This window comes from Nilaparvata lugens, unplaced genomic scaffold, assembly GCF_014356525.2.
Source record: "Nilaparvata lugens isolate BPH unplaced genomic scaffold, ASM1435652v1 scaffold5330, whole genome shotgun sequence".
Taxonomy (NCBI): Eukaryota; Metazoa; Arthropoda; class Insecta; order Hemiptera; family Delphacidae; genus Nilaparvata; species Nilaparvata lugens.
The window spans coordinates 144-19,243 of NW_024091188.1; the positions used below are offsets into that span (position 1 = coordinate 144).

Consider the following 19,100-nt stretch of genomic DNA (forward strand, 5'->3'; position numbering starts at 1 on the left):
AAGCGGTGATTTGCGCTGCACATGCACAGAGTCAATTCACTGATACTTTATTAAATATCGGGGACCGAGCTTCACTCTGGAGTACAAAAGCATGAAACATTATTTATTACGAAAGAATAAATTATAACAATCATAGTTCATACAGAAATGTTCTATCTAATCACAGTAAATTGAGATTGATTCCCAGAGGATTGCAAAAATTTCCCTCACATAGGCCCGGTTGCACAAAAGCCGGTTAAATTTTAATCCTGATTAATTTCACGTGAACCAAATCAGAGAAGACCATTTCAAGAAGATGGATCAACTGAAATTAATCAGGATTGAAAATAACCCGGCTTTTTTGCAACCGGCACTATACTTCGAGCAATCTTCTTCAGACTTGGAGGAATTTGTGGCGCAGAGAAATGAAGGGAGATCAACCAATTGCAGTGATGGATTGAGTCATAGGTGGAAGCGTAGTTGTCAATTTGTCGAATAGAGTCAGTCGAGTCTGTGATTGCAGAGAGGAAACTTCCTAAGTTTAACATGAGCGCTTGAATACTCACTGGAAATTAGAAAACGCTCGCCGGTAAACAATGGCTACATAGCCGCCGTTGTATCCCTGCCGCTGTATGCCTTCTCTGCTGCGCATGTACATCCAAAGTCGGAATTTAATTTGAACAAAGTATAAGTACCTGATTGAATGATTACAAAAGTTCAACAGCTGAGTCATAATTTTGACACAGTCCCACACACATGAACTCGCTCACTCACTTCAATCATCAACAGACGACGAAATAATTATTATCAGCTGTTTTTCCAAGCTGTTATTATTATTATAATAATTATTCTTTTAATGTCCTTCAGCGAGTTTTCCCAGGGATGAGACCTAGTGCAATCAAATTTTTATATTATAAACCTACTATGTTCTGAATTTCGTGAGAATCGTTAAAGCCGTTTTCGAGATCCGGTGAAATACAAACATATAAACATCAAAACATATAAACAGAAATTGCTCGTTTAATAGTATAGGATATCATATTTCAATTTTATTACTAACCAGCAGCTAACCCGTGCTCTGCAAGGGTCTAATTAAAAACTTGATAAACTGAAAACTTGATTTACTGTAATCTTGAAAAATTAAAAATTGGCCTTTAACCATCTGCGGTAAATTAAGAATCTATATGCAAAATTTCAAGTTAATTAGTCAGGTAGTTCAGACTAAAGTAGGTAAATATAAAGTTATTGTAGTTTAGACGAGACGATTCATTCGTGAATTTCCTATCCCGTACGTGTATGAGCCAATTAATTCTTTCCTTTATTATAATAGATGATTAATAAGCTATCGAGTAATTATTCAAAGTAAAAAAATCTATGATTTTCATTCAATAGTCAAGTTTCATAAACACTCACCAATATCTATGAGAACAAAGATCATGGAAATGGTGTGGTCGTTGAGCATGAGAAAAGCAACGAGAAGTCCTTCGAAGAAGAGTAGAGCCGTTTGTTCAACAAGCCAATAGAGCACACAGGTGGGCTTATTCTGTGTAAAACATCAACAAAACTTCCTCAGTTGGCTCACTTAAATGTACAGAGTGGGTCAAAATAACAACGGTTTCATATTCCATAATGCAAATTTAAATTGACATAACGTATTTCTTCAGGCCTACTAGATTTATTAGTTGAAAAATAATATCATAGTACCATTTTTTTTAACTTTTTTAATTTACATTTATGTTTGTGTGATTGAGGGCCTTACTAAAATTGAAAATTCAAACTATATGTGAGTTGAAAATTTTGGAAAAAGCACGTAGGGCAGAGACTTTGCCCGGACTCAAGTCTCTTACAAGTCTCTCTTAAGCTGCGTACACATAACGCGCCTCCAACCCGCACCGAGCACGCTCCGCCCTCGTTCCTCCATCGAACCACAGTCGCTCCGCCCCGCACCCATCATGAACGTTATGGAAGATGTTAGATCTTCTCGCGTTCCCCGGTCAAACCACACTTGCTCCCCGGTCGATCATCAATCGCTCTGCTGGAGTGACGTTCGGTTGCGGAGCAGAGCGAAAGTCTGTACGCACCTCTATTCAAACATTGTATGGTCCAATACTCTCACAGGAGAGACAGGTCGCAAACACTTACTCACTCTAATAATAATAATGACACTGATTCTTTAATATAATAGCGAAATGGCACTGATTCATTCACTCACTCACTCATTCATAATAATAGCATAGATAAACAATAGCATAAATAGATATCCCATGGTAAAGGGCGTTTATGTCGCAACTTTCACTGTTATCTCAAGCCGATAGTCCACGTAGTTCTTTCCCGTGAAGCTTTATGACGCTGGTAGTCTCTCATATTGTGCCGTTCATACACTCTTACCCGGTCAAAACAGTAAAAATCGACAATAATCGACAGTAATAAGCTTGAGATAACAGTAAAAGTTACGACATAAACGCCCATGGTATATCTACTTATGCTATTGTTTCTCTATGATAATAGCGAAATGGCACTAATTCATTCACTCATTCATTCATCAACAAAACTAAAAATCTACTGGACCAAATACGTTCAAATTTGGCAGGTTTGTTCAGTTGGCCATCTAGAGGCGCACTAACAACGGATTTGAACAAATTTTCAAATATACGCCCAAAATCTGCGTTTTACAGCGTTTTTCTGCGTTTCTCAGCTTTTTCAAGAACTAATAGGCAAAAATGTCTCAACTTGGTACACAGGCTCAGCTGATATATAAAAATGTTTAATTGGAAGTTGAGTTCCGCCTAAAGTTAAGACGCCTAAGGCCAAAGCTACCTCGAATACCTCTAATTAGAGGTGGCTATGCTAAGGCTCAACTCACACTTACGCGACTCAGGTCGAGAAGAGACTCGTCTCTAGTCGAGAGCATGTGTTTTTAAATGGGTGACGTCACGGAGTCTAGAATCGACTGGTCTGAGTGTCACCATTTGGGAACACATGCTCTCGACTAGAGTCGAGTCTCTTCTCGACCTGAGTCGCGTAAGTGTGAGTTGAGCCTAAAGCTGCGTACACATACTCGTGCTTCCAACCCGAACCGAGCACGCTCCTCCCTCGTACCGCCCACGTACCACCATCGCACAGCAATCGCTCCGCCTCCGCTCTCTACTCGCACCGATCATGAACGTTACGGAAGATGGTAGATCTTCTCGCGTTCCCCGGTCGAACCATTGTTGCTCGCCGGTCGATCATCAATCGCTCTGCTGGAGTGACGTTCGGTCTTGGAGCGGAACGAAAGTCTGTACGCACCTTAAGTTCCACCCAAGATCGGCCGTTTTTGAGCAAGAACTAATTGACAGATCATGTTCAAATTTCGTACAGAAGTTTAGCAAGGGTCTAGTTATTCTTAAGAGGACTCAGAATTATGCCAAAGATACGCCCAAGATAGGCGGTTTTACTGCGTTTTTCCAGCGTTCCCTGGCGGTTTTTCTGAGTTTCCTCACATTTTGCAAGAACTAATTGAGAGAAAATGTACAAATTTGATACACAGGCTCAACTGAGATATAAAAATGTTATATTGGGAGGGTCTTGGAATAAAGCCAAAGTTCCGCGATTTTGAGCGTTTTCTATGCGTTCTCAAGAACTAATTGACAGATCATGTTCAAACTGACCTACTTGTTTCTTTTTTTGTTTACATGACGTGTCCCTGGGGGTTTTATGCCCACCTTATAGACTTAAAATAACTAAATAACTACGTTTAATAATATTATTTCATATTCATAGCATTCGAGCAAATGCAATTTCTCATTTATTTTTATTTTATTATAGCGAGCATTTGGTGCTCAGTTTTACGGACATCACCCTTATCAATAATTAAAATAACTACTTTTTCAATTCTTGTAGACTCATAATATTATTATGGAAACGATATAATTTGAATGCATTTAAAATAGAACGTCCAGAAATAATTTGGAACACGCACAAGATTCCAAGCCATTTCAAGTAGGTGAGACTTGATTATTGGACAAGAATTAGCATTTCAAAATAATAGGCCTTTATAGGAAGTTTCTATTGATTATGATTTCAATGATATTTATGCTCACTCTCATTGCTCCGTGGACAAGCATTCCGTTGAAAAACGCTGCTGTTGCTAACAACAACATGGCGCTGACTGTCAATCCTATCGTTACTGAAAGAAAATTATAAATTGCAAATAATTATGAAAAAATGTAAATGAAATAATAAATTTATCTAAAAACAAATGTCAAAATTTTAATTATCATAGAAACTTAAAAATCTACATTCATCATAAAGTACAATCACAATAATATCAATTTACAAGTCTATACCAAATTGGAAATTGAGTACTGTATGAATCTATGTAATTCGCTTGTAATGGCGAACTCACAAACGAAGCTTCGCTTTGCGCTGCACAATATTAGAGTCTAGTAATTACTAATCTAATATTATCTACTTTCCACACAGTTTAACACAAATTAGACATGATAAAAGAAACAAATCTGGTGTGGCGCACTCACACAACTTTTCTTGCCGTTATGAATTTGATCACCTGACGCTAGTGTTCCCGCGCATCTCAAGTCTACTATTCAAAGATTTGAGCCAGCTGGTGACAGGGTAATAACGCTGAAGACACACGACGTGTGCTATCTCTTCATAGTGAATCATTCAATAGAATCAACGGTTGCCAACAGTTTGCAATTGGATAATCACATTTTCTCGAATTTCGAGCTTATTTTCAATTTGAGGTGAAAATGTTACTGAACATTAGTTGTAGAGATTCTCATGCTGAATCTTTTCCACTCATTTTTTTTTGTTCAAATTGTATCTGAAGCCTGATAATTGAGAATCTAAAATCAAACTTTGCATAGATGGGGCGGAGCTCCTAAAATTTTTACAGATATGGGACTTGTGGCAGTTGATAGAGCTTATCAATGACTATTTCAGGTATGAATTTGATCGAAATCGTTGGAGCCGTTTTTGAGAAAATCGCGAAAAACCCTGTTTTTGACAACATTTTCGCCATTTTAGCCGCCATCTTGGATTGCATTTGATCGAAATTGTTCGTGTCGGATCCTTATAGTGTAAGGACCTTACGTTCCAAATTTCAAGTCATTCCGTTGATTGGGAGATAAGATATCGTGTACACAGACGCACATACACTCATATATACACACACACACACACACACACACACACACACATACAGCCCAATACCCAAAAACCACTTTTTCGGACTCAGGTGACCTTAAAACGTATAGAAATTTAGAAATTGGGGTACCTTAATTTTTTTCGGAAAGCAATACTTTCCTTACCTATGGTAATAGGGCAAGGAAAGTAAAACAAACAAATTAACATAATTTTACTTCATTCTCTTTTTATGTGAATTCATACAAATTGATTGATTTGTATTTTCCACCTATAGATGGATCACTATATACCATAATATGCTACTCTGAAGAATCTAAAAGCTCTAAATAAGCTTTTGAATTTATAAAAAGATCATATAAATCAGAATTAACAATCCGGGAAGGAACAGTTTTTGGCAGTGTCTGATGCTCTTTTCCCAACCATTTATATGACTTATTTATTATAGAATTGATAAATATATATATATATAACTAGTTTGTAGAGTTCTTTTTTCCGTTATTGCATGATTTTTTACTGCTTCATGAATTTGTTTGATCATCCAGAAAGACATCTTGCAGAGAGATTGTTAGCAGAGATTTTCACACCGAACAACTCATTTTGTGAGGGAGTTCAGAGTTCCCTCACAAGCGATTCCTTTCTCAGTATTCCACTGGTTACGTTTCAGAACCTTGCTTTATCTTCAACTAGATAATGTAATCACAACATTATTTAATACTAGTATCATTATTTAAGCGAAACCGTAGTCATTTCAAACCTATTCTGTTAACTAAACTTTTCAGCATAATGACTCCAGAATTGATTCTAGTGCATTGATGTTCAGTTTTCATGAAATACCTTAGAATGAGTTTTAGCTAACGAAATATCCACTTGCAACTATGTCTTTCTATTTTTCCCGCTTAATCTTGAAGAAAATATTATCTTGAACGATGAAATTGAGCTTTACATCGAGCAGTAAGTATTTCTATTTCACGTTTTTCAAAAGATACCGATACAGCGGACAACGAATGAGAACCTTCATCACATCTATTGTTTGACAATTGCTGATATAATTTGCGTTTAAGAGTGCGATAGAAGTCAATTCGTATTTACACCAACTGTTGGTGGGCGGAGGCTCACTCAGGCTCACACACTTGGCAGTGTTTGGGTTGTTGCAGTCTGAATGTGTCCCGTTCCCGTTAAATAATACTGTTTGAGCCATGAAGGCAGTGGTAACTGCTACCGTCATTATTATAGGGATTATCTCTCTTCCGGTTCCAAAAAATGTTGAAAAAAAATGCCAAATACTAAAAAAAGTGAAGGGTTTCCAAGGTTTTTCTAATATTAAAAAGAATACTTATAAAATGATAATAATAATTATAAATGTAATCTTATAATCTTACTTTTTTCTGTGAGATTTTCCTCGAATTGTGAATTATCCTGGTTGTGAGAAATCTTTTGGGAATTTGATGCTTCTGTTGGAGAGAAAGTCAGGTAATTTGTAACCTCCGCCATATCAACTAATTTATAAGTAATTCCGGTAGCAGCAAACACCCCAAAAGAAAAGCAGCTAATCCGCAGAAAAACTAAAAATAAATTGAAAAATTAGAAAATACAAGTTAAAAACAACGAAACAATAAAATAGCTCAAAAACAATTAACTCACTTATAAGAAGCATTCACAATGATTAAATAACATTTAATTTGAATACAAAAGACGCGTTCATTAAGGCACTCACCTTTTGATTCTATTTAAATATTGGCGGTTTGGAACGCATTTTTTCTACTGCAGCGTCATTTGTATATTTAATAGTATGCTCTATTACGGTAACTATGTTCTTCCGACTGATTTTGACATTTGAATAAATAATAAATTTTAATCATTTCTAAGGAAATTTCTCGCTTTCAGCACCTACTTATCTTTTGTAACAAAAACGTTTCTAGCACGTCAAAATTCCATGTTTTCTGCTCCAAAATATCTCGAGATTATATTATTTTAATATAAAAATTTACTTATTTAGTAATCCAAAAATTCTCTATTCTGAGAAAAGTAAAATTTTAAAGAAAAACACGTTTTTTCAATTTTATCAGAAAATCAAATATTCTTTCAACGTAATAACCTTCAACCGTAACTTTTTAGCACTACTGGAATATCAGGCATATTCTAAATACAATTCCGAAGAGAACTTTGCACAAACATTTACGACATCTAGACAAGGCTACAGAAGATGATATATTTTTTAAATTCATAAAACAATGGCGCCATTCATTTAAATTCATTTCTTAGTAACCAAAAACCGTCGATTTTACAAAAAAAAAAATACAAGAATAACTTTTTTTAGTACCGTAGGCCTAATTTAATTACAAATTAAGTGACAACTCATTTTCCAAGATTGAATGAATAATTTATTGAGATATGACAGCGTTAGTGATAAAACCAAGGTCAAGAGGGTTATGTTACGTCTTATTATTGTTTAAGTAATCTAATATACGTGCAAAGTTTCACTTCCTCTTACTCTATATTAAGTAAAAAACAAAATAGCGGCTATGTGAGTAACCAAGGCTTTCGAACCAGGGTCGTATATAAGGGGGGCCCAGGGCAGAGGGCCCGAGGACCACCCCCCCCAAAATGAATATAAAGAAAAATCAATACAGTAATTACAGAAAAAGTACAGTAATCTGAATTTTTGACGGTAAAGGTATTTTTGACGGCCTGGCTGTAAAGTAAAAAGGGCGTTCAGCGCAAATTACCCTCTGAATATGAGCAGCAAAACTGATATTAATATCATGGGGTGTTTAGTTGAAATAACTTAACCTTACATCAAACCTTACCCCCCCCCAAAAAAAATAAAGAAAGAATATTTATTTGATTTCACCACTGTTTCGGACAGTTTGAAAATTATATTTGGATATGTTTCTTACCCAGGAACAACATTGACCTAGAATATTGGTAGGATTTCGGAAACACTCAGTATAGTGTTTTTAGTTGCAAAGAGTACAGTGAAACTTCAAATACTGGTAGTACTGTAGGTGTAGAAAATGTTTATTGACTTGAATATTCAGTATCGAAATTACGTGAACATTTTGAAACAACTCACCAAATAAATAATACCAATCGAGATAGCACCCATTTTCAATGAGCACCCGCAGTATGTTCTTTGTAAGCGCAAAGCCACAGCCATTTTGCAACTGCGAAACAAATAAAAGGATTAATATCAAATAATTTATTCAATTATAAAAAACCAATACGTTATAAGGAAATAATAGACAATACTAAGAGAAGAAATTAGCAACAGTTATACTGAGGTACATCAATTTCACGCGTAGGCTACATATTAGTTTGTTGTGACTATAGTTCATAATGCAGTACCAGTAGTCAATTACTCAATTATGGTACAGTTCTCACATATATTATTATCATAGTATATTCAAGGCAAGGAATTCTTGAAATAGGGTATAGAGGAAAATGTTTGGAAGACAATTTTTGAAGACTCCGCAGCTCTGTTTGGGATAGGCTAGTAAGGGGGTAAACATCAAAAGTCCGAAACGCACACCAGTGTGGGTGTGGTGTCAATTTGCCTTTGATTAGGCTGCAGAGGCAATATCTGTGTGATTTGCGGTGAGGGTGGGCGGGTTACTGTTTACTCATTCCCACTTTTTAAAGCAAGATCCATCCTGCCATTGAGATATCTGTATGTCTTCAAGGTTCTGGTACTCTTTTATAAGAAAAGTGGTAACTATGGAACTGATGTAGGCCTACCCTATTACACTAGGAATGCTGAGAGGGGGTTCATAACATTGCCTCGTTCTCATTGTACTTTGTTTCAAAAGAGCTCCATTTTTTTGGGCCCGAAATTTTTGCCCGAAGTCAAAAGTAGCTGTTATTGCTTCTTTTAAATCTATTAAGGTGTGGGTTGATGAATCGTTCACCGGAGAGATTGAGGATCTTTTTGGAATTTTAATCTAAACTTATTCACTCGTTTCTTTTTTCAAGTTTTCTTCTCGATGTATTTCTTTATCAATCTACTTATTTGGTATAATTCATATTTATTATCATTATTATTAGTATCAGATAATGTCTGCTCTTGAAAGTGACATTTTTAAAAAAAGAACAGTTTTGATCCATTTTTTTATGTTTTTACTTTTATAACTTTTCAATAATAAGTGATAAAAAAATCTGTGCTGATTATGAGCTTATCTATAGAGCATTGAACTTTCCTGAATTTTATGTATAATTTCATTATTTTAATAATTTTTTCTTACGACTTTCATTCATTGTATTTATTTATTGTGGATACAATTTTAATCATTTTCTTACGACTGTTGCAGCAGGTTTAGTGTGAAATCTTTAGTTTTGCAACAATAGATCAGTTGACAGAGAAATTTGGAGGGAATGTTTGGAACACAATTTTCTACTTTGTAGCTTTCACCACAAAAAGCTTCATCACTCTTGTAGTGCAGAAATGATTCTGGAAGATTTGAAAGTAAGAGGATTGAAAGTTCTAGAAGTTGTAAACAAGCTGAGGTGGAAGAAAGAGAACCATTAGATATGTTCATGGTATCATTCAGCGCGGAAGAAGATATAAAAACAGTATTTGAATTGAAAATATACTTGCTGTAGAGTGGAAGTTTGAAGCTTGAAGAAGACCAATCTGATACCGCAATGCAAACGTTGTCAAGCATATGGCCACACTCAAAAATATTGTAAAGGAGCCTAGGTGTGTTAAGTGTGCAGGTAAACACCAAACAAAGGAATGTTCGAAACCCAACGATGCTCTACCAAAATGTATTCATTGCGGTGAAGCACATCCAGCCAGCTATTCGACATTGCTTGATATGTTAGGAGAAAAATTCATTTTTGGTGGTGATTTCAATGCAAAGCACGTGCATTGGGGATCGCGCTTAACAACTCACAAGGGAAGACAGCTCTTCGAAGCAATGAAAGAGATGAGGTGCGAAGCTCTTTCAACTGGTAAACCACCTATTGGCCCACCGATACGAGGAAAATCCCAGATCTCATAGATTTCTTCCTGACAAAAAATATATCAGTTAATTATTTGCATTAGAGGATAGTTTCGACCTCAATTCCGACCACTCCCCATCATTATGACTCTGAGTGATTCAATTCTACGGAAGGAAAATACTTGTCCAGCGTTAGCAAATAGCCGCACTGATTGGGATGGCTTCCACAGATGCTGGAGGAAAGAATAGAATTGAACTCACCATTAAGGAACGAAGAATATATGATCGGGAGTTGGAGAAGTTTGTGACTGATATCCAACAGCAGCATGGTGTAATACCCCACAAATCAGAAGAAGAACCACTGGAAATAATTAACCTGCGGAAATCAGAGAATTGATTGTTGAAAAACGAAGAGCTAGAAGGAGATGGCAGCAATCACGTTCCCCCCAAGACAAAGAGTTTTGAACAATTTAACTCAAGAACTAAGGAGAGAGATTCAATGTATCAAGGAAAAATCAATTAATAGTTACTTGAGAAACTTGACAGCAGAATGCAGCACGGACTACTCACTCTGGAAGGCAGCTAAAAAATAAAACGAACCATTCAACAATCTCCTCCTCTCAGAAAGCAGGACAGACAATGGGCAAGGAGTAGTGATGAAAAGGCACAGACATTTGCGGATCATCTTGTAAACGTTTTCCAGCCAATCAACTCAGGTGAAGACGAAACTTTAGAAGCGGATGAGAATATCTTACAGCCGAATCAAGAATAATGCGTGTCACAGTAGAAGAAGTGAAAAGAGAAATAAGAAATCTGAATAACAAAAAAACCCTGGATTTGACATGATAACCGGCTCAGTCCTCAAACACCTACCAAGGAAAGCAATAGTGAAATTAACAGACATTTTGAATGCTTCTTCAGACTAAAATTCGTACCAGGAATATGGAAAGTAGCAGAGGTTATAATGCTACTGAAGCCAGGTAAAGAGCCACATGAAGTATCATCATATAGACCAATATCATTGTTACCGGTCCTATCCAAGTTGTTTGAAAGGATTTTACTAAGTAGGCTAAAACCAATAATTGAGAGACAGCACATAATTCCAAATCACCAATTTGGCTTCAGAGTGAAACACTCAACAATAGATCAAGTGCATCGGATTATAAATGTAATAGAGAAGTGCTTAGAAGAGAAAAAAGTTTGTTCAGCAGCTTTCCTTGATATAGGGCAAGCTTTTGATAAAGTATGGCATGAAGGTCTCATTTTCAAGCTCAAAAAAGTGCTACCAAAGCAATATACAGATATATTACAATCCTATCTCACTGACAGATACTTTAGGGTCAGGCATGAAAGTTCATATTCTGATTTGAAGGAAATTAAAGCAGGAGTTCCTCAAGGCAGTGTTCTGGGACCAGTTCTTTACCTACTCTATACCAGCGATATTCCCAGCCTTGATGAGAATACTACAGCAACATTTGCAGACGACACAGCCATATTATCAGTAGACAGTAATATACATATTGCAACGGAGAAACTACAGAGATCCATCAACAAAATTCAAGATTGGACTAGAAAGTGGAGAATTAAATTGAATGAAACAAAGTCGATTCACATCAATTTTACCAATAAGAAGGACCTGCCCATACCAATAACTATCAACAACCAAGTTGTACCATATGCTAATGATGCCAAGTATATAGGTATGACCTTGGACGCAAAGCTTCGCTGGAAGGCCCATGTCAAGAAGAAAAGAGAAGAGCTTGGAATCAAATATAAGAAGCTGTATTGGCTGATCGGAAGAAACTCCGTCCTTTCAATCCGAAACAAAGTACTTCTGTACAAACAGATATTAAAGCCAGTATGGACGTATGGTATACAACTTTGGGGGTGTACCAAAGACAGCAACATCAATGTCATTCAACGTTTTCAAAACAAAGTGCTAAGGAACATTGTGGATGCTCCTTGGTATGTCAGGAACAGCGATCTTCATAGAGACCTTCACGTCGAACTGGTGTCCACCGAGATCCAGAGGCATGCGGAGAGGCACGAGGGGCGACTGCACCAACATGACAACGTCGAGGCGATCCAGCTGCTAGACAATGGAGGATTGGTGCGGAGGCTCAAAAGGAGGAAACCGTATGAGCTAGTGTAGTGCTTGTTCAAGTAGTGTCCAGTGAAAGAGCAGAGCAGTGATTGAGTGAATTTAATCAAATCAAATTCTTTTATTCCTCATCCAAAAAACAATACAACAAATATAAATAAATTCTGTCACCCACACTATCAGAAAAAATGTTTACAATACAATAATGTTACTTACAAAGCATAATCATCATAATAATAATATAATATAATAATAATAAGCATAATAACATAAAGACTTTCTATTCTACCATTAATGTTTATTATTCTTCTAATAGTGCAAGCTGACAGGCCGTACTTAAAGAATTTATCCCTGCATGGACCTAAGGTCTGTGAGCAAGGATGACCCCCATCAGTCAGCCTGACGAGAATGAATTTATTATTAAATTACATAAAATTCATTAATTTATATTGGAAAAGGATGTTGACGTATCCTAAGATATTGAGAGGAGGACAGGAAAACTCGAAATGAGAAACAAAGCACAAACCCCGACGATGTTGGATTTCAATTAGAAAAAAAAACTGTAGAGCTATTATAGGAGTGATCCTTAATTGAAATTCTAATAAATAATTATGAATTGAATGAGGAGCAAAATTTACCTTAAGTCTGATGCAAGACACTAAACTCATAAAAAGATTATGAAAAAAAAAAACTATCTCTAGGATGAGTTTATAAGTTCCTCTGATTCATCCAGACCGAGGACTGATAATAACCAGTGTGTGTTCTTTTTGAATGTGTCAATAGACAAAGATTCAATAAGTTCAAGTTGGCAAATCTCTGGAATGTTCCTATAAAGAATTTGTGAAATATATGAAGGTTTGGTAGTTGAGTAAGTCTGTGCAAATAAGTGGATGAGACAGTTTTATTCTGTGAGTAACGGTGTTATAAGAGTGTGAAACTACTGAAAAGATTGAGTTTTGATGTTTGTACATGTGAATAAGAACTTTTATAAAAATTTGTCTTACTGTAAGAATAGATGTTTCATTAAATAATAAATCTGACGGATGAAATCTTGATTTCTTGAAGGCTACCTTTATGACTTCTCTCTGTACCACAGCAACGGGTTCGAGAACCGTTTTATAAGCTCCCCCCCAAGCAATGATGCCAAAAGCCAGTATTGATTGTATATAAGCATAATAGGCCATCTTAATCTCATTTGGATTGAGAATGTCATTCAACATCCGAAAAGCATAAATTAGCCGACGAATTCTGCATTTTAAGTAGGTGATGTGTTCTGACCATCAAAATGAGAAATTGAATCTAGCTTCTATAGTGCAGTCAATAAGTGTACATATTAATTAAACAATAGCAGTAAGAGTTCCTAATGAGAAATTCACTGTTCAATTTTTCAAGTAGTAATTTAGGATAGAAAAAATTAGCTCATTAGTCTTTAGACTAGATGGCTATAGTATTGACCAATAGAAAAAAATATTATCACGTCTTTTCAATTTATTAACTGCCTCCTAAAACGCTTTTGTATCTTTTTCCGTCTCCTAAGCTCTTGCAAATTAGTGTACAATAACTCTTCTCCTTGGCAGTACACAGATCTTTGTATTTTTTCCTCTCAATTGATAGCCTTTCTCTGATAAAATCAGAACTTCTTTCTCTGAATATTTTTAATAGAGGAAATACTCTATCAAAATCTTTATCATATCACACCTGCTTGAACTTGGCTTTATGCTGTCCTAACTGTAGTGATCATTATGTTGTAGTGTTACAATCTACAACAGCGATAACTGACTGTTCTACATCGGCGTTATCATCAATCCTTTCACTTGCATTCATTTGACTCATATTTCGAATAATTCTATTTTTATAATATCTATCATCAGCTCTACTCCAAATAAGTTTTGGTGGCAAATTAATGTGTGTATCATCAACTCTTTCAACTACTCTAACTTTTTTCAACTGCAGTTTTACTGGTAAATGATCAGAGTACACCTGTGGTATTACTAAAAAAGTCATGTAAAAATTTTAAACTACCACTATACATTGCAACCAGATCAATAACAGATGCACCCATACTTCATAATAAAAGTAAAATGCCCGTCTTCATCACCCTTAGTCCTACCATTTAACAATACTAATCCAAAATCCTCACATTTGAAACATTTTCAAAAATCACACTGACTAAAGTACAGGACGAGACATAGTTTTTTCATGAGGAAATTTTTGCCGGTCAGAGATTCAAATGTGAAAAGTAGCTAGGCAAGCATGCACAAAGCATATATTATATCGTGCACATTCTTGTAATCTCATGTAAACTTTTACATTTTTTTTAATTCTGAGTGTCTGCCAACAATCTGTACAAAAGTGTGGAAACGGTCATCCGAATGGGCAAAGTGGTAAATCCGCTCCACCAGCAAAGGATAGGGTACCGGTACCAGGTTTGATTCCCAGTCTGGACGTAATTTTTGGACACTTTTATTCTTCAAATTTCCTTCTGTAATTTAGTTCTTTGATCAATATTTGCAGTAGCAGAAATCCTTAGTTCTATTCATATAGCTTTTATTCGACTTGAAAATGGCATTAGTATTAGTCTATTAATAATAATTGATTGATCTTGTCTGCAACAAATTCCGTGCTGCTCCACTAAAAATACGTGTTAATTACTGAAATATAGTGATTCAGAGTTTAATTTTATGAAACATTTCTTCCATAACAATTATTCTGGAAACACAAACTACAAAAATCGCGTGGAATTGTCTGATAAAAATTGCATCGTAAAAAGAAAATCGTATGACTAAGCCTACCTGCTGGAACACAGGACTGGGTGAGATCTTTGCATAACTTACTTACTGTGATATTTATACTAAAGAAAAAGAAAATACTACTGATCTGGACCACAACTGAACGCTAAATTTATCATCATACAGAATTCATGTGTTGAAATGCGAATTTTGCGACTTGAAAAACTGACATGTGCATATCCGTACTGTGACGTATCAACATGCATGTTGCATCAACATGCCAAATTTGGTTTGAGCATAACTTGATTAAAAAGCCTATTTCACAAGATTTTAGTATTACTATGACTGATCCCATCATTTGAGTTCTATTCTTACGGTTTTTAATAAATACATTAACCATTGCACGAAACTATAAACACAGAAAATTGGTTATATTATTCATGTACATTTTTGTCTCTTGACTTTCTTCAAATATTACTGCAGAAAATTAAATTATAAGCTGTTAAATTCCAGTGATTAAAGCTTACTCTTGTGATAATTCAACATATAAAATAACTCGAACAAGACTGAACTCACTCATTCATTGCATAATAAAGACAACCTAACATCGACAAGAAAAAATTGCAAGATCGTAACTAATGCATACTAAGGAACTGAAATTAGTATAAATAACCATATTTCTAAATCTTCTTGAACTATAATTTAATATCGGATGTTGCAATTTAAATGTGCAATTAAATGTATAGCTGAATAATATAAGTTGAAGTTGAGGAAAACTTTGTGTTGAATTCTATGTACCGAAAACTGTGACACCGACAACTCAAGGCTGTGATAATCTTTGAAACCATTTATAAAAATTTCGTTCTTACCAAATAATCTGTGATACTAATATTGATAGCTTATAACCTCAACTATAATTTATATATTATTTTTATCTGTGTCTCTTGCCCAACTGAGCTGTAGAGTTACCGATCGGCCTTCAACTTAGTTCCTATATCGATGCTGTAAATCCCACGTCAATGCTTTTTGTTCACTGCTGAACCACACTATATATATATTTTATAGACTCCATTATTAAGAATTCTAAATAAAACTACCGAACTGGTAGATTAGAAACTATGACAAAGCAAGATAGAATACAGAAATCACAAGACGATGAAAAGAAACTGCCTGAGCCTAATAAAGGCGTAGCTGGACAAAATCAATATTTGTGAAGAAGTGGTCACGATAACGACAAGGCAGTAGCATGCTGCGGTGATGGAAATAATGGTATCACACAAAATGTGTTAGAATTACGGATGAGAAATACGACCAGATGAAGGAGGGGACGAGGGGACAGGAGATGATCAGGCATGGCTATGTGATAGTTGCTACACCCATTTAAATAACGAAGAAAAACACATATCTCCACATTGCTGAATAATTCTGACACTCTGCAACAAATCAATAGAGAAACGCATACCAGTACGCGCTGTAACCATACAGCTAGAAATAGTAATAGTTAAGCCACACAAACTAACGTTTTGACCTGATAATTAAAATCTTGCTAGATGACATAAATGAACTCAAGGACGAAATTAATACGTTGAGATCGACTATCGGTCCGATAAGGACCGACTATCGGATTGGCACGAAAAACAGATGTGATAATAAGCTTGAAAATACAATATTTGAATTCCCACAGGGACTTTACCTAATGCCATCAAACCCAATAAGAAGGAAAGCAGGGATGAAACAAAAATTCTAGTAAGTGAGGCAGAAGCGTGACGAGGGAGCGCAGGATGTGACAACGGCGGAGCGGTGCGACGGTGAGGATGGCCCCAGCCACCTGATCGAGCTGAGACCAAAGAGGACTACTCAAAACCCCAGAAAAAACAACAATAATCGGTGACTCACTACTAAATGATGTGATGACATGCTATTGGAAGGAGATAAACACATAAGGCAATATAAAAAAAATTCATGGTGGAAAAATTCAGGATGTCATAAAAAACAAACAAAGCAGATCTACAAAACCAAAACAAAGCAGATCATAAAAACCAAAAGACCTACCAAAGAATGTAGTATGAACCTAGGCTCAAATAACATACCCAATGCAAGGACCCCAAATCACGTCATGCGGCCACTGTGGCTGACAATAGAGGCTAATAAAAGATTCACCCTGAGACAAAGATCAACCATATGATTAAGTATAAGTTCAACAGAAACTACTCACTCCACAACTTGAAAAACTGAAACTCAGATTGAGCCGCATAGATTGGGGACACACGAACTACCATAGGACTATTGAAGCTAAGTATAATGACTTTGTTAGAATACTGCGATAGAACATAGATGATGTCATGCCAAGAGAACCAAAGAAAATGACATCAACTAAAAATCACATATTTTGCGATGGAGAAACCATAGACCTCAAAAACAGATTAAACCAGGCCTATGAAAGACTACTGCTGACCGGAAGCAAAGCGGTGTTGAAATTGAACACCATAAAAAAACATAGACACTACAATACTAGTACCACATAAAAATCAGGATCCAAATCACAGTCCAATAGATGCAACTATGGAAGAAGCAACTCATATCTGCAATAAACTGAACCTAACAATAAACAAAAGACTATACATGTCAAATTCAAACCAACTACCAATATCCCAGCAGATCCTACAAACAATCAAATCACCATAGCCACTCATACACAATTTCTGGGCATCATTGTTGATAGCAAACTTTCCTGGCAACCTCACATTGAAAAACTCTGAAAAAAAACTGTTATCTGTGGTATATGTAGTTCGAAGACTGCGGAACATACTGGGGGAAAAACAGCATTCATGGCATACCATGCACTATTTGTCTCCCATTTGAGATATGGCATAGTAGCATGGGGTTCAGCACCACAATTACATCTTGCAAAAGTCCTCGTCATTCAGAAAAGAGCTCTGAGAACAATACTAAAAGTAAGCACAATGAAACACTGCAAGTCACTGTTCAAGAAACACAGTTTACTCACAGTGATTTCCATATATATCCTGGAGACAATAATCTTAGCAAAGAAGACAAAACCGCACTAAGAGGTGACAGCCATGGTCTTCATACTAGGAACACCAAGGACATAGACCTTCCAATGCACCGTCTCGCTAAATTTAAGGACTCTCCAGCTTACGCAGGAGCCTTCTATTCAATAAACTGCCGGTCATACTAAATATTGAGGACGATACTCTCTTTGCCAAGGCCCTCAAGCGCTACCTGATAGAGAGACCGTACTACACCACAACAGAGTATGTGCAGGAGCATACATACAGTCCTACACGGACGAACGGGGGACCAACAAGACTAACGCAAAACCGTTTTCTACAAAAAAAACCCATCAAGGGAAGATATCTGACGATTCCCCGGTCACCAGACTGTGGAGAGACTGGACAGTAACACGTAACATGGAAATTGAAAAAATGCTGGATTAAAGTGGGGAAATCAACTTTTTTTTAACAATTTTGATTTTTACTTTCCTTGCCCTATTACCATAGGTAGGTAAGGAAAGTATTGCTTCCAAAAAAAATAAGTACCCTATTTCAATCCAAAACATGATTTTGGGTATTGGTCTGTGTGTGTGTGTGGTGTGTGTGTGTGTGTGTGTGTGTGTGTGTGTGTGTGTGTGTGTGTGTGTGTGTGTGTGTGCGTGGCTCTTGAACACCATAAATCCATCCTAATTAACCGATTGACGTGAAATTTTAAACTTAAGGTCCTATACCCATGAGGATCCGACAATAAGAAATTCAAAAAAATCAATTCAAGATGCGGAAAATTACTAAAAAACCATGTTTTTTACGTTTCTCGAAAATGGCTTTAACGATTTTCTTCAAATTTATACATGGATAGCTAATATAAGACCTATCAACTGTCATGAGTCCATTTCTGGAAAAATTTCAGGAGCTCCGTAATATTCTGAGAAAAATGGCGGATAATGAATAAAAAAACATGTTTTTCACGGTTTTCTCGAAAACGGCTTCAACGATTTTCTTCAAATTTATACCATAGATAGCTATTTATAAGCCCTATCAACTGACATGAGTCTCATTTCTGGGAAAATTGCAGGAGCTCCGTAATATTCTGAGAAAAATGGCAGATAATTACTAAAAAACCATGGTTTTCACGATTTTCTCAAAAATGACTTGACCGATTTTTTTTCAAAGTCATACACGTATAGTTATT

At 36.0% G+C, this 19,100-nt stretch overlaps 1 protein-coding gene across 1 annotated transcript; it reads right to left on the reverse strand.

Annotated features, from left to right (window-relative positions):
* Positions 1–1,392: 1,392 nt before the first annotated feature.
* Positions 1,393–10,434, reverse strand: LOC120355949 (the record flags this gene model as incomplete). The annotated part of the gene is made up of 5 exons (XM_039444711.1): positions 10,326–10,434; positions 8,201–8,291; positions 6,507–6,689; positions 4,062–4,147; positions 1,393–1,522 (listed from the first exon to the last, which is right to left on the reverse strand). Coding segments are annotated over exons 1-5 (493 nt in total), but the record flags the coding sequence as incomplete, so codon positions are not given.
* Positions 10,435–19,100: the final 8,666 nt, after the last annotated feature.